Here is an 18,937-nt window from a genome sequence, read left to right on the forward strand (position 1 = left end):
ATCCCCTGCCCGTCTTAAGAGGCGACTAAAAGGGGCAACCAAGGGATGATTGTGTTAGAACCATGAAACTACTTATGATTAGTACCATCACGCGAGGAACACCATGGGTCGCCTTTACTTGCGAGTAGTACCACTGTGTTAGGTACACAATAGGTTTGTGATTAGTAGCAGCAGAGTATGGTTCACAGTGGGTTTCCAGTACCCGTGATTAGTACCAGTGTGAGAAACACCACGGGTCTGGATGTTGCCTGTGATTAGTACCCACTATATGAGGAACACCACGGGAATACTGGCACCTGTGATTAGTACACCTAGGTGAAGAACACCATGGGTTTGCGTCGCGTATGTGTGGCACCATTATGTGAGAAACACCACAGGTCTCAGTTACCTGTGCGATGTACAATACTCGTGAGTAGTACCCTAATGTGTGGAACACAGTGAGTCTACGCTACTTTTAATTAGTACCGCAACTGAGAAATACCATAGCTCTACTTTACTAGCGATAAGTACCATTATGAGGGGCCATTGACCTGCATTTTGGACCCCTTTAGACAACAAGCATCCTCGATTCAAGATTGTGCTTTAGAAGTAGTCCCTTGGTCAGTAATACTATTGGTTCATGATAGTTTCTGGGTTGGATCCACTCATTGTTTTAAATTCATATCCATCCATTCATTCTTAATCACATTTTTTATTCTGGTCAGTGGATGATTTTGAACTTTTAAATTGTCATTACATTTTGTACCATTAGGGGCCTATGACCTAGATGTTAGGCCCATCTAAACAACAAGCATTATCATCATCAAATGACTGGAATGCAGTGGTAGGCCAAGGAAGAGAAGGTAATGCAGTAGGAGAATTCGGATTGGGACAAAGGAACGAAAGAGGAAGTAGGCTGGTTGAATTCTGCACCAATCACAATTTAGTCCTTGCTAATACTTGATTCAAACACCACAAATGACGGCTATACACATGGACGAGACCTGGAGGTGCTGGAAGGTATCAAATAGACTTCATTATGATTGGGCAGAGATTCAGAAACCAGGTGTTGGTTTGCAAAACTTTCCCAGGAGCAGATGAGGACTCTGATCACAACTTGTTGGTCATGAAATGCTGTCTGAAGTTGAAGAAATTGAAAAAGGGAAGGAATCCAGTGAGGTGGGATCTAGACAAGTTGAAAGAAAAGAGTTTGAAGGATTGTTTCAAGGAACATGTTGCTCAAGGACTAAATGGAAAGACTGAAGGAAACACAGAAGAAGAATGGACACTCATGAAGAATGAGGTCAGCAGGACTGCGGAAGAGATGTTAGGAAGAAAGGAAAGATCAACTAAAAATCAATGGATAACTCAAGAGATACTAGGCCTGATTAGAGATGGTCGATAAATCACAGCGTGTTACTTTGTCACCCATATATCAGATATGCTGTCACGAAAGTATCTGTGATAAAATATCGTTTGTGTACTTGGATCACGCTCACTGGGCTATGTTATCCGCTGTAGCTCAAGATCTATATCCGTTTTTCATTTATCAGTTACCTACGGCGATATTAAAGGTGTTAAATCCAGTAATCGGGAGATCGTGGGTTCAAGCCCCACTGTCGGCAGCCTTGAAGATGGTTTTCCGTGGTTACCCATTTTCATACCTGGCAAATGCCGGGGCTGTACCTTAATTAAGGCCACGGCCGCTTCCTTCCACTTCCTAGGCCTTTCCCATACCATCGTCGCCATGAGACATATCTGTGTTGGTGCAACGTAAAGCAAAATAGCAAAAAAAAAGTGTTAAATCATACGTTTTGTCATAGTGTATTTATGAGCACAGTACAGAGAATACCTGTCTAGCATCTCTATTCATCAGTAGCTAGCTCATGTTGCATACGCAGAATGAATCGAACAGGTTAGTCGTCATCAGGCAATTGAGGCAAGTTAGAATACATAATATTTTTTCGAGAAGTACTTGTCCGATTTCAAAACAATCATGATGCTGAATTTGTAATGTTTGTAGATTTAAGATTATGTGTAAAAAAATAGTGTGGTTCTGTTAAAAAAAAGTGAAGTTAGTACCATGATCCCAGAAAATATTAACGTCGTGACACAGTACTTACTTTAAATCCGATTATTAGCCCTTTGGTACCAATACTGAAAGTGGAAACAAAATGTCAATACCTTTAACCATTCACGAGTTGAGGTGGACAGCTTTGCTGAATAGCCCTGTATACAGGAGGAATCTTTGTATTAAGCTCATAAATTTATTATTTTTAGTCTTTTTATTTTGAAACCTACATTAAGTACTGTAAATAATTGGTATCCCGGAGACACAACACAGGTAATCACATTCCACTTCTTAATTTATTGCGCATTATGTTAACAACAACCTTTTCCGTATGCTTTATTGAAACTTCAAATTATAATTGTGAATATTATTTTTCCCACCTCTAATGTTACAAGTAACTAAACTCATGTTTGTTCCGTAAATTGTGCCGATCACGCGGGCGAATATTGTATCACATTTACAGGTGAATGCATTTTCTGTTGCTACTGATGGTAGCAATAAAAGCGACTTGAAAATATATTCCATGGCTGTAACCATTTTTTAGGCCTGAACTCAATGAAATTCAGAGTTGTCTACTCTCTGCGCCTAATTTAGAAGGGGGTGCTACGGGAACTAACATTGCCAATCTTTTGCTCTCAACTTTTTGGGAATTCTGCATTCCATTAAAAAACTGCCTAGCTCTTGGTGCTGATAATGCTCCAGTAATGGTAGGATTAAAAATGGTGTGGCAGGATGTTTGAAGGGGGGGTAACATAATCATCGTAGGCTGCTCTTGTCGCCTAATCAATCTTACTGCCGAGAAGGGTGCGGCGTGCTTGCCCGTAAATGTATATGAAAGTATGTCATGACATTTCACCTCACTCCTCAGTTAAAAGGAAAACCCAGTCATCAGTTTCACTAAAAAAAAATGAAACTACTGATGACACTAAGAGCCATGCATTGTCATGTGAAGAAGGACTTTTCATGTTCCTCTCATCAAATTTACATAAATCTATTTCTCTCAAGTTCTATGGATATCTTTGAGAATCCAAACGTAGCTCTTCAGCCAAGTATGCCGCACATCCACTTATTGAGGTCAGTTTTGGAGGAATTATTGAAGAATGTGATGCCAAGGTTTGTGAAACCAGACGTTATTAAAAGCTCCTCTCTCCTTGATGTAGGTTATTATACTCCAGCAAATCAAAAGGATGATTGTGATCTGATGATAGGGAACTCTGCATTTGTTTTAGTGAACACCTTGAAGTCTGAGGAAAAGTGCATATTCTTTAAGTCTGTTAGAAAGTGTTTCTCTTCATCGTGTGACTACATGGTACACAAATTTCCATTCAAAGATGAAGTTTTAATTAATGCAGAAGTTACAAATATTTCTGCTATAAGTAAGGCATCATTTTCTAGCCTTAGATTTTTCATTAACAAGTGTCCGAACATTTTGACTAGTGAAACGGAACATTTGGATAAAGAAACTGATATTCTGCACCCCCAGTTCTGTAACTTTCAGCTCGATGAAACAGACCTGGCAAAAGGAAAAATTGATGTTCAATGGGCATTGGAAGAAGCTGATGGTGTACTTAAATATGACAGACTCTCTAAGGTGATGCTTGCTATTTTCTCAATTCCACATAGCAATGCAGAATGTGAAAGGAGTGTTAGCAGAGTCACAAAGACAAAAACACAGTTCAGATCCTTGCTGTCTGAACAAACTTTGGAGAAACTTTTAACCTTGAAATCACTTCAGCAAAGCAAGTGATTTGAGCAAAAATTTAGTTCCGAGTTTCTGAAGAGGGCTAAGTCAGCTACTGGTGTGTAGAACAACAATTAGTCGTAATGTGATCACTATGTTTAAGGATGAGAAGTCACATGTTCCTACAGTTCAGGTATGTCCAGTATTTAATATTCACATGTAAATGATGGAAAATATATATGTAGGCCAAATAGAATTGTTAATGTATTGAATTATAATGAATTTGTACATATTCTGCCATCAGTGATGTGTCGTAATACGTCGCGATTCGCTGCCTAATTTCTCCTGATTTTTCACTTTTGAAAGTTGGCATGTCTGGATTGACAATAGGCTGAAGATGCCCAAAAGCAGGGCGAAACATATACCTATGTAGTGTAAACAAATCACTTAGAATTTAATCACCACAAACGGTGAATTGTATTGAATAGGTGACTACAATAAATTTTATTCCAATAGAATCTTACTTCTAATGTCCCGAATCTACTGAAAAATACCCGACTTTGTCGTCATTTCAACTAGAAGTATTTCTATACTGGCCGCCTGCGACCAAAGAGTGACTGTGATGATATTCATATGCTCGTGCTTCCTGTGACTGAATCACAGATAAAAGACAGATATTTTTGTATCACAGATACAACGGTCACAGATATTCTGAAATATCATTTAAGCTCATCTCTAACCGTGACCCGTGACGATAATCATATGCTTGTGCTTCCTGTAACTGAATCACAGATAAAAGTCTCAGATATTTTTGTGTCACAGATACACCTGTCACCGATATTCTGAAATATCAGTTAAGCTCAACTGTAGACCTGATCGATAAACAACGAAAATACAAGAATGCAAAAAACGAAGAAGGCAGAAAAAATGGGGCGATTAAAGAATGAAGTGAATAGGAAGTGCAGGGCAGTTAAGGAAGAATGGCTGAAGGAAAACTACAAGGAAGTTGCAAGTTGTATGGTCCTAGGAAAGGTAGATGCTGCATACAGGAAAACCATGGAAACCTTTGGAGAAAGGAAAACTAGGTCTATGAATATTAAGAGCTCTAATGGAAAACCACTTCTAGGGAAAGAAGACGAGCCAGGAAGATGGCAGGAACATATCCAACAGTTGTATCAAGGTAAGGACGTAGATGATATGGTTCTGGAACAGGAAGTGGCTGTTGATGCTGATGAAGTGGGTGACCCAATTTTGAGGTCAAAATTCGACAGAGCTTTGAGAGAGCTAAATAGGAACAAAGCACCTGGAATTGATGACGTTCTCTCTGTATTACTGACTGCTTTAGGAGAAATTAGCATGGTGAGGTTATTCCATTTAGTGTGCAAGATGTATGAGACAGGAGAAGTATCATTCGATTTTCGGCAGAATGTTTTTATACCTATTCCCAAGAAAGCCGGTGCTAACAAGTGTGAAAAGTACCGCACCATTAGTTTAGTATCTCATGCCTGCAGAATTCTAACACGTATTATTTACGGAAGAATGGCAAGACAAGTTGAAAATGAGTTGGGAGAAGAAAAAATTGGTTTCAGAGGAAATGTAGGAACATGTGTAGCAACCCTGACTGCTCTTACAGGATCGAATTAAGAAGGGCAAGCCCACATACATGGCATTCGTAGATCTAGAAAAGGCATTTAATAATGTTGATTGGACCAAGCTATTTGAGATTCTGAAGGTGATTGGGATCAGATACAAAGAAAAGGGAATTATCTACAATCTATATAAAAATCAGTCTGCAGTGATAAGAAACGAGGGCTATGAAAAAGAAGTAGCAATACAGAAAGGGGTGAGGCAAGGCTGCAGTTTGTTCCCCCCTCCTTTTCAGCGTTTATATAGAACATTCAGTAAAGGAATTCAAAGAAGAATTTGGAAAGGGTATCACAATCCAAAGAGAGGAAATCAAAACCCTGAGATTTGCCAATGATATTGTTCTTTTATCTGAGTGCAGAAGATCTGGAGAAGTAGCTGATTGGTATGGACGGAGTCTTGGAGAAGGAGTACAAGATGAAAATAAGTCCAAAACAAAAGTAATGGAGTGCAGTCGAACGAAGGCAGGTGATGCAGGAAATATTATATTAGGAAATGAAGTCTTAAAGGAAGTAGATGAATATTGTTACTTGGGTAGTAAAATAACTAATGATGGCAGAAGTAAGGAGGACATAAAATGCAGACTAGCACGAGCAAGGAAGGCCCTTCTTAAGAAAATAAATTTGCTCACCTCGAACATTGATATAGGAATTAGAAAAATGTTTTTGGTGACTTTAGTTTGGGGCATGGCATTGTATGGAAGTGAAACATGGATGACAACTCGCTCAGAAAGAAAGAGAATAGAAGCTTCTGAAATGTGGTGTTACAGAAGAATGCTGAAGGTGAGATAGATAGATCGAATCACAAATTAAGAGTTAGAATGATAGGACAAATCTTAAGACACCCAGGACTTATGTAGTGGGTTTTTGAGGGAAGTGTAGGGGGTAAGAACGGTAGGGGTAGACCAAACCAAACCAAACCCCTTGGCACTACAGCCCTTAAAGGGCCTTGGCCTGCGAAGCGACCGCTGCTCAACCCGAAGGCCTGCAGATTGTGAGGTGTCGTGTGGTCAGCACGACGATTCCTCTCGGCCGTTATTCTTGGCTTGCGAGACCAGGGCCGCTATCTCACCGTCAGATAGCTCCTCAATTCTAATCACATAGGCTGAGTGGACCTCGAACCAGCCCTCAGGTCCAGGTAAAAATCCATGTCCTGGCCAGGAATCAAACCCGGGGCCTCCGGGTAAGAGGCAGGCACGCTACCCCTACACCACGGGGCCAAGGTATGAATATGATATGCAGATATAGGATGCAGCATTTATGCAGAAATGAAAGTGTTAGCACAGGATAGGATGGCATGAAGAGCTGCATCAGACCAGTCTATGGACTGATAACTCAAACAACAACAACATGACAAACAACAACATGACACATCAAAACTGCTGCGGTTGGTGTTCAACCATTTACTCATGTTGCTATTCAACAAGACATTATTTATAAATCAAATGTTGGAATACCAACTCCCAGATGGACTCAAGAACATTTGGTTGGTATAAGAACAACGACATGGTTCAACACCAGCCGCAGCAGTTTTGATGTGTCATTTGGTTTCAATTTTAAATGTGTAGTCAGACTTCATCAATGTTTTAGATTTTAAATTAAGACATACCAAATTATTTTCTTTATTATTGGTTGTATGTAAACATATGCGTTTTCCAAATAGATCATGGCTGAACATGGCCCAATGTATGTAGGATTGAAACTAGTACCAATTATATAGGATACTATATTAAGCTAATGTTATTGAATAGGTGGGCCTTTCTCTGCCCGTTGATAGGCACAATGTTGTCGTTAAGAATTTCCTCCACATAGCGGTTAGCATTGAGGGTGCCGTGCTCATTGAACACCAGGTTCAGTTTTTTCTTGCATATTGACTCTCTCCCATCTATCTGGAAAATATAGGGTAAACCTAGACTCGTCTGTAAACAAGACATTATTTTGCTTGGCATGTTAATGGGTGAAGTAAAGTCTTGCAGCATGGTGCTGCTGAGTCAACAAAGGTTCTGTGGCAGGTCATCTTGATTGTCGCCTAACTGTCCACACATACATACACACACACACACACCTCCAATTGATGGGAGTCGGTTCTGAACCTGGCCGGCGGTCATATGCTCATCCCGCTATAGTTGTGGCCTTATAAAGTGGTCATCCCTCTTGGTTGTAGCTCTGCTACGACCTTATCCTGGTATCCTCGTGTAGGAATTTGTCTCTCTAAAGCGTCTCACAGCTCTGTGAATGCTTCCAATTGATGCCCCAAGTCTCTCCACGAAGCAACAAGACCATCCGCAACTTTGATCTATGCAACAGCTTTTGCAGAGGCTGCTGAGATTAATGGCATCAAAACTACTTCACAACTGAGTCAGATAATGAACAAAACAAGTCTCATTGTTTCCAAACTTCAAAATCATAATCAGTTTCCCTAACAGATGATGCAAAGAACAGCACTGATGCACACAAATGTGCAAGTGATAATGGCAATAATCCCCTGTAAATCTGTAAATTTTCATTAGGGTGGTTATCAGACCAACGTACTCTTTCAGAATGTCCCAGCAGCATCTTATATTACTCTTATATTTTAATAGAAAAGACCTTAAGCTTAGTATTTAATCACACAATTACTTTTCCTCTAGCATTCCACTTTTCTTGTACTGCAGTGTAATTTTGAATAAAGGCCCACTAATTTTCTGTCTACAGTAGAACCTCGATAATGCAAAATCTCGCCTAATTCGAAGAAGCTCTTGTTCCTGGAAACATGAGGTACGGTTTGCATGTTATTTAGATTGTCTAATTCAAAATACGGATAATTCGTAATTCGAAGAACAGTGTCGGTCCCATTACCGAAATTCAGGCTTTTAATTCGAAACTGCCGTTATATTTAAATAAAATAGTATTTTACAGAGTAATTTAAATTCAAAATGTCTCCGCATCGTGAATGAACATGTCTTCCGGAAAGTGCAGGGGTAGCTTTCCGCACTTTCACTCACTTTGGTGTGTCTACACTGTGCTTCATATTTGGTAAGTTCGAGAGAAATCTTAATTCTTTTGTATTCAGAGTTATAAGGAACGCCACAATATCACTTAGCAGGCAGCGTGCAGAGAAATATAATTCCGCGAACACTGGCGATGCCGACAGTTGGCGAAAAAGCGTGTTCGTACGCACTGAACAATATTATCAGTGCTGATGGAACTGCATTTTTTTTAATGCCGAGCCAAAACAGACTTAAGCTTTTAAGAGAGAGAAGTGCCAGGCGGGAAATCGTACAAGGGTAGGGGTCACTGTACTGCTGCAATACACATGGAAGCGATAGACTTCCTTCCTTTGTCATATGAATGTTCTATAAGCCACAAAGTTTTAAAGGCGTCGGACATTTTCCGTGCAAGTACAACGCATCTAAAAATGCAAACAGTACAGTAATCCAAGAGAGAAAGCATTTGCACAGGAGAGCCAGCATAATTTGTCCTCATCTTTGAATTGCGTTTTTTCTTTCATTGCGTGAGGTTATGTTTGCCAGTGTTTTATCCAAGTGCATTATTTGAATAATGTAAATGCACCTTGTTGAATACATTTTGGAAATAGTGTTTTCCATGGCATTTGAAAGATTTAAACTAAGAGTCAAGGTGATTGCATGTATTAATGGGTCTTAGAATATATTGTGACACGGCAAGAATTGGCATTTCTGAATTACGGGAGAAGTGCCATGGTGAGAAATTGTACAAGGATAATCACTGTACTGTGTTGTTGTGCAGACGAAAACGAGAGACTTTCTCCCCTCGTCATAGGAAAGTTCGATAAACCACGATGTTTTAAGGGCATCGGGTACTTTCCGTGCAAGTACAAGGCATCTAAAATGCATACAGTACAGTAATCCAATTTCTCCTCATCTTTGAATCATTTTTTTCTTTTTAATTTTCATTGTGTGAGGTTATGTTTGCCACTGGGTTATCCAAGTGCATTATTTGAATACTGTAAGTGCACCTTGTTGGATGGATACATTTTGGAAATTGTTTTGTACCATGACATTTGAAAGGTTTAAACTGTGAATCAAGGTTAAATGCATGCGGTAACGGGTCTTACAATATTTTGTGACGCCGCAAGGGTTGGCATTTCTGAATTATGAGTTGGCGGTTAATTCGAAATCACGTCATTCGAAGTCCGATTTTTGCGCCCCAGCGACTTCAAATTAACGAGGTTTTACTGTATTTGGAGGGGTGTAACCTTACCATAAGTTGCATAAATTTGAGGATGTTCACCTACAAATAGCAGTATTCATTACGAATATGAAACGAGCTACTTACTCATCCAAAGACTACTACATGCTACCGCATTGGTGTAGATCTAACCACATATGAATCCAATTATGTTGGAGTCTTTTTCTTCTTATCCTGAAAGTGTTCTGATTTATTTTAATTTCTCTCATTAGAAGATGATGCTGCAATACCAGTAGTGGGACTAGCAGCGGTATTGGTGGATGTACTAGGGCTAGGTGTGCCTCTCAAAGTTGTGGTTGGAATGGTATCTGAATTTTAAAATAAAGTTCACGTTAATTCCATATTTCCCAGATGGCTTTGTGGTGATGTATTTATTATTTATTCTTATAACTGAACCAGAGGACACGTGCAAAATGTGCCTTAACGCATGTTGTGCATTATATCCCCACTCTTAAAATTAACACACTCCTGAGCTTGACCCAAAACTGCCTAATTCATATCACTAAATTGAGTATGTCAACTGAAGTCACCGAACTCCCTAGAAATTCCCCAGGGTAACGTGGCACTGGGATGAGTGGACATCAATAAAGCATAGTAGTGGTGTTCTGTGTTTAAATCTTTTTTTTTTTTTTTTTTTATGAACAATTTATTCAGTTTTCTAGTTTATAAATTATATAAGAGATAACATTATTATTGAATATATTTGTATAAATTTATAGAGAACATTACTGGAAATTACCTAAGAAGTCAAAAAAAAAGAATTTTGATTGTTTAAACTATTTTTGTATATTCTAAAACAATAATTGAAAATTCATTAAATACCTTACTTGCATCACCTTCACTGTCTTCAGTTTCCACATATGCTTAGTTTGCTAAATGATTTTTCATTCTGATGACTTGGTCCCTTACTTCACATTTTTGCATTTGACCTTCACACATTTTCTTGATTCCTTTTGAACTTTATCAAATAAAGGGCAGGCAGTATTACATTTTTTTGGATTGTTGAGCTTAAAACACTGAAAAGCCTAAGCCCAACAAGTAACATGTGTACTCTCTGCCTCTAAACTTCATTAACTGCTCCAACTCCTTGCTTCACGGCCAGCTCCGGCATTTGGAGTGGAAATTTCAATTTGCAAAAGGAATTTCCCAGGATATGTATCATGATTATTATTGAATTATTTAATTGGGCTAATTTTACTGTAACATAAATAAGTCAAGTTCTAGCACTATTTACAATTACATGTTGTTAAAGATCAAGATAGTTCATTTAAAAGAACTCAGATTAAACCATTCTGGTTTAAACCAGCTAATCCTGAATGGAATTTTCCAAAAAATTTCAAACCTCTTCATCGCCATATTTCAAAATGGCGGGCATCATTTTGTGATTTTTAACTGATTCAATCCAAATTTACTACATGCATATATGGTTCGAATTCCACAAAAAGTTGGAGGTCCTGTGACTGAAATCGCAGTATTAGTAGCCGTGAGACTTGAAGCTGGCAAGTATAAGAGCATTCAGCGTATACGAGCAGCTCTTGTACAGGTACTGTACTTGTAGGTTACAGAAATCATAACAACCAACAACAAGTCTAGTGTTATATGTCTGTGTAAAATGTTTATCTAGCATGCTAATCAGTAGCAGGCAGATTTCTGTGACCTAAAATTGTATGAAATATGTATACATTTATGCCCTAAAAACCATAAAAATATGACCTAAAAATTCAATATATGACTTAATGAACAGCATCTGCATTACATACAGAAACACTTATATTATGATTGCTAGAGGCAATGTAGAGTTAAAATAGTTTTAATTCTTCAAAATCCTTAACCTAAAAATCAACTATACTCATTAAGGTTATACTGTGGAAGCTAATTTCATTGTTTAATATTCAGTCAGTTTATACGCAAAATATGAAGCTTTCATACCTGATGTAGTCTCTATTATCAGGATTGTTGCAATTTGTGGCTACATGCATCATAAGGTTGTTGAATGAGAATCCTCTCCTGTTGTCGCTGAGTATCGTGTTGTAGCGAGGAAAACTTCCTTCAACGTCGCGTTACGCAACGGGAACCAGTGGCGAAACTACTTGGAGTCATTTGAGACAATGCTTACCCTAAGAAATACGATTAAATTACATAAATATCGTAACAAATTTATCCGTTGGCCATGATTTATCTGCTGTTGTTGTTGTGCTAAAACTACAATAATCTCTATTTAATATGTATTACATGGTTAACAGCAGACTATGTGCTTTGCTGATCACCCACTAGATGGTAACAGCGGGACTACTTGTTCTGACAGGGAGGCAGCAAATAACTTGATTCACCCGGGACTTTTTGTTTTGTTTGCGTTTCGCCGGCTTGGTGATTGGAGCGGGGTGGTGGAGTAAAGTTAGGTTACCACCCGCGCCCCTCTCTCCACTAAGTCTATGGCCCTTTGAGGCATGCCTCTTCTGCTATTCGAGTGTGTAGAAATTCCTAGCACGAAGGCGACAATGAAGTACTGTACGTATTGTTAATTGTGTAAGTGTGCATGCTATTCTTTCCAGTTATTAGGCAATCAGTGCATTATTGGCAATATTAGTGACAATTCAGACATGGAAACAAGCAGTTCATTTTCTGGGTTTCTGTTGTGTAAAATAAGACTGACATCTTCTGGTTGAAACTCACGTTTAAATAATGAGTGAAGCAGGCCCTTTCGGAAACTTCACAAGTCTTTTGAACTCTTTAAAATGTAAACTGTTACGAAGAGAAGTGTGAAGCCAAAGTCGAAACATGTATGCCTAATTTAGATATTATTTTGACAGTAAAGTAACTAGAAAATTTCAATTTTCTTGGTAAACACGATATTCATGGTTTTGTTATAGGGTCTACATGTGTTTTGTTTGGTGGTAAAAAGGAATGGACTTTAAATGGGATTATTGTTACAAAAACGTTCTTAGAAAAGCGGAGGAGCATCAAAATTGAAATAAACATATTCAGAATGAAGAGAAATTCTGTTTACTGAGGTGCCGGGGGATAGAACGTTCTTTATCTGAAGGTGCAAGGATTCAACCCGTTAAACATAACGAAGTTGTAAAACCAAATCAGCTTGTTGTTGTGAAACTTGATATTGTGTTTTTTTCTTGGGAAACAGGAACTTGGATATCAAGGTCATTTTGAAGGCGAAGACTCGATCAACAGGAGCAGTTACCTAGAGTTGTTAGATCTTCTTTCGGAACAGGAACAGTACATTCAAGATCATCTCCAATCCACATCAGGCTTTTAATAACAATAATAGTTCGGAGATGCCGGGGTGCCAGAATTTAGTCCCTCAGGAGTACATTCAGGTTCCAGTAAATCTACCAACACGACGCTGACGTATTTGAGCACCTTCAAATACCATCGGACTTGGCCAGGATTGAACCTGTCAAGTTGCTGTCAGAAGACCAGTGCCTCAACCATCTGAGCCACTCAGCCCCTCAGCCCGGCACGTCGGCTTTAAAGGCACATCAAGCGAAATGCAGAATGAATGGTTTCTGTAACTACCATAATCCAGGAGACTATCAAAGCAGTATTATATTCTTGTGATTTCATTGGTATTCAGGCGGATGAGACCTTGGATGTATCAAATAGATCTCAAGTTGGTGTAATATTCCAGTTCTGCTCAAAACAGGATCCCATAGAAAGATTCATAGGCTTTCATGATGTTTCGATTGATAAGACTCCATGGGGTTTATCGGAATTTATTGTCAATATTCTGTGAAAGTGAGGAGTAATTGAAAAAATCGTATGTCAAACATATGACGGGTGCTCCACAATTGCTGGAAAGCATGGGGTGTGTTCAGCATTACGTTAAGCAAGTTTGCCGACGGGCAATATTTCTACACTGTTATGCCCGCCATTATTAAACTTCGTTCTTCTCCTTTGCTCCAAAACAATATAATCAGTCAGGCTCTTCATTCATAAGCTGACAGCGTTTCATTCATTTTTAGTAGATCCTCAGAGAGAGCTCATCTTCTGGAATCCAAAGGATTCAGACTTCCACAAGCATGCACTACTCGTTACAGCTTTCATTCTAGAGCAGTCAACACAATATTTTCACACTATGATGATTTAAGACAGGTTTCTGAAGATAATTGCACAGAATGATGAAGGTTGGGACACTGAGTCGTACAATTCTGCTATTGGGTTGCTTAACGTACTCAGGAAGGCCCAATTCATTTATTTGCACTGTCTCCATAGAGAATTTATTTATACAGACCATCTCCTTGTTCTACTGCAACATACAACCACATTTGATGTAATTCTGTGCAATACTAAAATTAGGAAAACCACTGGTATCCTCAAGGACATGCGATCAGAAAACACGGTATCCTCTTGCGTTGAAAAATGTCGTAAAATAAATAGTGAGGTTTAGATGACAGGACATTCCAAATGCTCAAAATTTTAACAGTGAAGTCCTTGACACTTATGCAAATGGAAATACGGTTTGACAATTTTGAAAGCATTCAGTTTGTTAAATTGTTGGATCCAACTCACTTCATAGTTTACAAAGAGCTTCCCTGCTATTAAATTGAACACTCTTATAAACATATAACCCTTTTTTAATAGAGAAATGCTGGAAAATGAATTGATAAACATTTTTTCCGATAGCCTATAGAAAAACATTTGTCCCCTTAAAAGCTTTTACATTATATGGTTTTCAAGGATTTCGAACCAGTGTATGTTGAAGTGTCAAAATTGATTTGCTTAATATTAACATTTCTTGTGTTCACGGCTTCCTCTAAAAGAAGTGTGAATACTCTGAAGAGGATAAAGAAATTATTTTGTAATACAATGAACAATGAAAGACTCAGCCGTCTTAGAACCATTTGTATCAAGAAAGAGCCTGTGAAGGAATTGATGAATGATGAGCTATTGAAGGACCATGTGATTCACCATTTTACAACCAAGGAAACTCGACTTTTGGAACTACTCTACAAGAAACTTTAAGATTTCCTGCCTACCCATTCATTAACTAATAGCTTCGCCACTGACGGGAATGTACCTGAATAGAGTTAAATAACTTGGAGAAAATTCCTGGAAACCTGGACAAATAAGTGCAGATGACCTTTGCTTTGAAAACAATAGCCCAGTTTCCAGGAATTATCCCAACCAGCAAACAATAGCTCTTACCTACTAGAAACATTGCGTCCACTACTTTTCAATGGTCCTTTGGTAGAAGTACATTCCAGCCCATCCTGAAAAATAATTTCTAGATCTTTTTTCAAAAAATGAAATTCAAATGAAAATCACCAAAAATATGTCACTATAATGAGCTTTTATTCAAAATATGCCAGAAAACTTTAAAAAGCTTAAATATGCATTTATATGCCCAATAAAACCTGTTTAATTTTGATTATCACGCTTGGAAACTTCTTGAAAATACAAGACTACATGATACATTGTTAAGGAAGAAATGACTTGTCGTAGAAATTCGCCCCCGAATAATCAGTTATATTTCCTTGTGGCTCAAGGCAGCAAAATATTTGAAAGAATGATTCTGGAATGTATCTGGAGAGGATTGATTTATGTAACAGTTCATTCATTAATATTCAGTAGTTTAAAACATATTTGACATCAGTTAGAGCTATTCTTTGATAAATCTCTAAAATTCCCTGTTTAACAATAGTATTTTATTGTTTTAGCAAATGGAGTTGAAGAAGATGGGCCCCATGTTAATGTTGTTGGGAACGATAGTGCGGCAGCTGTTCCTATCAATGAAAACCTGTTTACGGAAGAAGACCTGGACGACTTGGAAGACAGCCTAAATGACTTAGACTTGGATCAGTGACCTCTGGGGATCCTTCACTGTTCTCCTGATTCTTCCAGTTTATTTTACAAAAGACAGTGTTCAACGTTTGTGTCAGTATACCTGCCTTTAAATGTTAAATTGTGATAGAAACAGAGATGGTGTACTAACAGTACACAAAGAGAGCAGCGAAGTGAAGCTTGTTTCTGCAAGGCTTGTTTTGGATAATACATGATAGGAGTATTTATTGCAAATTAAAATCTCGCCATTGGAATTTGATTACGTCTATGAGAATGAATGTTTGTTTCTAAATTGTATTAAATTCTATTTGTGGAGTGTCTGGACTTATACGGAAAGGCTTCTCTTACTACATGCATATTAATTAATTTTCACTCTCTGTTATGAATTTTGGTGCCCTTTTAGAAGAAGGAATTTGTTACAGCCTTGATACAGGCACACCCTTTCTTTTAATAGATGTAAACTACCCTGTTGTGATTTATTTTGATGACTTATATTAAAAGTGTTGTGTCATCTGTTAATACTTTTAATCCAGATACACTATTATTTCTAAGGTTAGATTCAGTTTAATAAAAAAACTGGCAGTCAGATCTTTTTGTTCAAATATCCCGTGGAATATGTTGAGCTTTCCATTTGTAACCTACTTTGTTAAAACTGCAGCCAGTTTATTTCATGCCTTCCTTAACCCATTAACGCCCTGTGGTGTATTGCTTTTTTTCACTCAAGTCACATGAATTCTCAGAAGACTATATTAATGTATTTGTCATCAACAATCATCATCATCATCATCATCATCTGCAGACAATGTTGCCTAATATTTCAGTAAAACTTCATTAAGACGTCTCTGCAGGGGACAACAAAACAAAACATGTTAAACGTACTACTGAATATACAAATAAAAACTTTCTAACAGGGATATGGAAATGCATGAGGGCATTTTACGTCGTGTATCCACGGGTACAGTGAAAACTATATCTTCCATTTCTAACGATGAGAGAAAAGTATTAAAAGGTGTGGAAAAAACACAAGAGAACAAATATGAAAACCTTTTCTGCTGAGGCTTATAAAATAACAAGTGCACTGAAAGGTATGAAAAACCACAAACAACAACATGTACATGGGTCCGATAAAAAATATCAAAGTATTATTGCAGATCACACTCTTTCTAAACCAAATGTTAGTAGAAGCCTTTTATTTTGGAACAGTGGGATATTAAACATTATTTTCTGGTCACACACAATGAATTGGAGGTTACACTCGACCCTGTGCGATCGGGAGGAATGTGTTTAGCTGCCATTTTGAACTCGAGCAACTCCATCAATCAAGTCGAAACCCGAAGATGCGAGTTCAACATGTGCTATCTCTGCGCGCTTTAACCCTTTAACGCCAAAATTATTTTTTTTGTCCGTTTTCTTTGAAATTCGTCTAAATCACTTCAGGTCCATAGTATAACATAACTACAAAATATTAAGCTCATACTTCTCACGGTTTCGTCGTTAGGTGGCGTGTTCACATAATCACGCTAGGCGGATGTGTTAGCATTTCATTCTGTATAGCATTTCTTTAGTAATTTTAGATTTTATGTATTGATATTGATAAATTATGTACAAAATACACTAAAATAAACTAAAGATGATAATTTATGAAGAATATACATTAATTACAATATGTACATACATAAATAGATCAATAAAAGTCTCAAGATATTCGTAATATATTACATTCAAGTTATCTAATTCACAGAAATTACCGAATAGGAACAAATATAAGAACTGTATGCTTCACACTGTATGAAATAGGACAAAGCATGGAACACAGAGTCCAACATTACATTTTGTGCACTCGGTGCGAACATTACTGGAGCATTCCCTTCCAGCACAGTGCCGTCGATTGCAGGGCGCTACGAGGTTCCCAATCGCGTCAAGTCGTACATCGTCAGTGACGCTACTCTGCTGGATACTGTATCTCGAGGTGATAGAGCGGCCTCTTCCTACTGGCGTTATTTTGAACTTATGTAGATATGTTTGCACAATGTGGCGACGAAATTCTAGATGTGACAAATCACATCCAGACCTCCTTAGCAGAAACCATGAATTGTGAATGGATACGTCCAGGAGCCATGTGAATAGCGACCATCACCATTTCTTTCCACGTATGCCTACTCGGTAGTACGACACATTCTGGTCCATCCTATCTGTTCCTGCTGAAACGGGGTCATCATCTGCGGCTCCTATACGATCGTTGCCAGCGAGTACAATTTCTGCCTTACTTGAGAGCTGGCGACCTGTGAGGTTATCAACCAAACCACCAAGATCTTCATCTCCTGAATCTTCGTCAGAGTGAATATTAGCTTCCGGAGGTTCAATAAAAATGCTGTTAACCTCTCCAGTTGGTTCGTCCGATTCAAGAATATCTAATACTTCTTGGAGCGTAATGTCCCTGTAAAAAGGGAAAGAAGGTTTTGTAGCTGCATATATGTTAACAAGTCGCAATTTATTTAAATGTAGAATAGATGAACGTAAATTGAATAAAGTTGTTCAATGAAAATTGATGTATAACAGTATTAGTAACGGGTAGCATAACGTCCACCATCAAATACATGCACAGGGTGAATAGTTAACACAAGCGCCTAGCGTGATCATACGATCACACAATGTTTTAAGTGCCTACGGGAGTAATATTTACTGTTATATGTAAATTAACTGCATCATAATGTGAACATAGATCACTCCCAAACTTGTTAAGCATATTAGTTATGTAATCTAAACATAAATATATGTGAAATATCAAACTTACTTGAAGCGTGCCATCATGATTCAGCTGCTGTGACAATGGCACGAAACGAAAGTGCGCCGAAACAATGAGTCGATGTGTATCACGTAATAATATGCTCGCACACAGTTGCCACATGCTTCTTGAATTGATCTACACAGTCGGCAATCAATTCCAGCGCTATACAAAGCACTGAGAGCAATCTAAATGAAGGAATGCAGGCCGTGATCATATGGACACGCACGGCGTTAACGGGTTAAGATACCGACGCCAGTCCACTTTCTGACAGGTTTTAATTTTGTCTTCATTAGTAAGGAATTTCACAACTTTTTTCATATCTGTAACTAGGCTATCTCAAGACAAATATGCACCACGCTAGTCAATTTCACATGATTATGATCCTAATCTAGCTATAGGCTACCGTATCACGGGACAAATATTCCCTACACTTCACTGTACCAATCAACGCAAAATAAAGTTCTAACTTGTGAATGGAATGCGAAATAAAAGCACAAATAGGCTCACTGTGTTATTCAACAATCTGGTTGCTAATCGGCAAGCAAAACTGAACATTCCTGATGCTAACGGCTTGCTCCCCGAAGGTGCAACTTATCGTGTGAAGTTCAGGAATTGTAGGCCTTTCCCCGTAATCACGTAACTGTGTCGACGGCTCTTACCCAAATTGGAAATCACATTTCTTTCACAAGGAATGACATTTAACATTTTCAGGACTAGGAAAAATGTGATCGTTTTAAGCGGTAATACTGAAAATTTGTGACGCGATAAGT

The 18,937-nt window shown here is 38.2% G+C and overlaps 1 protein-coding gene across 1 annotated transcript in view; it reads left to right on the forward strand.

Annotated features, from left to right (window-relative positions):
- Positions 1-16,035, forward strand: part of LOC136863415 (zinc finger CCCH domain-containing protein 15 homolog) — a 181,782-nt gene extending 165,747 nt beyond the window's left edge. The window contains exon 7 of the mRNA XM_067139825.2: positions 15,256-16,035. Coding sequence (XP_066995926.1) covers positions 15,256-15,401 — 146 coding nt within the window. The 3' untranslated portion in view covers positions 15,402-16,035. The remainder of the gene's footprint in view (positions 1-15,255) is intronic.
- The last annotated feature ends 2,902 nt before the right edge of the window (positions 16,036-18,937 follow it).

Source organism: Anabrus simplex, chromosome 2 (assembly GCF_040414725.1).
Source record: "Anabrus simplex isolate iqAnaSimp1 chromosome 2, ASM4041472v1, whole genome shotgun sequence".
Taxonomy (NCBI): domain Eukaryota; kingdom Metazoa; phylum Arthropoda; class Insecta; order Orthoptera; family Tettigoniidae; genus Anabrus; species Anabrus simplex.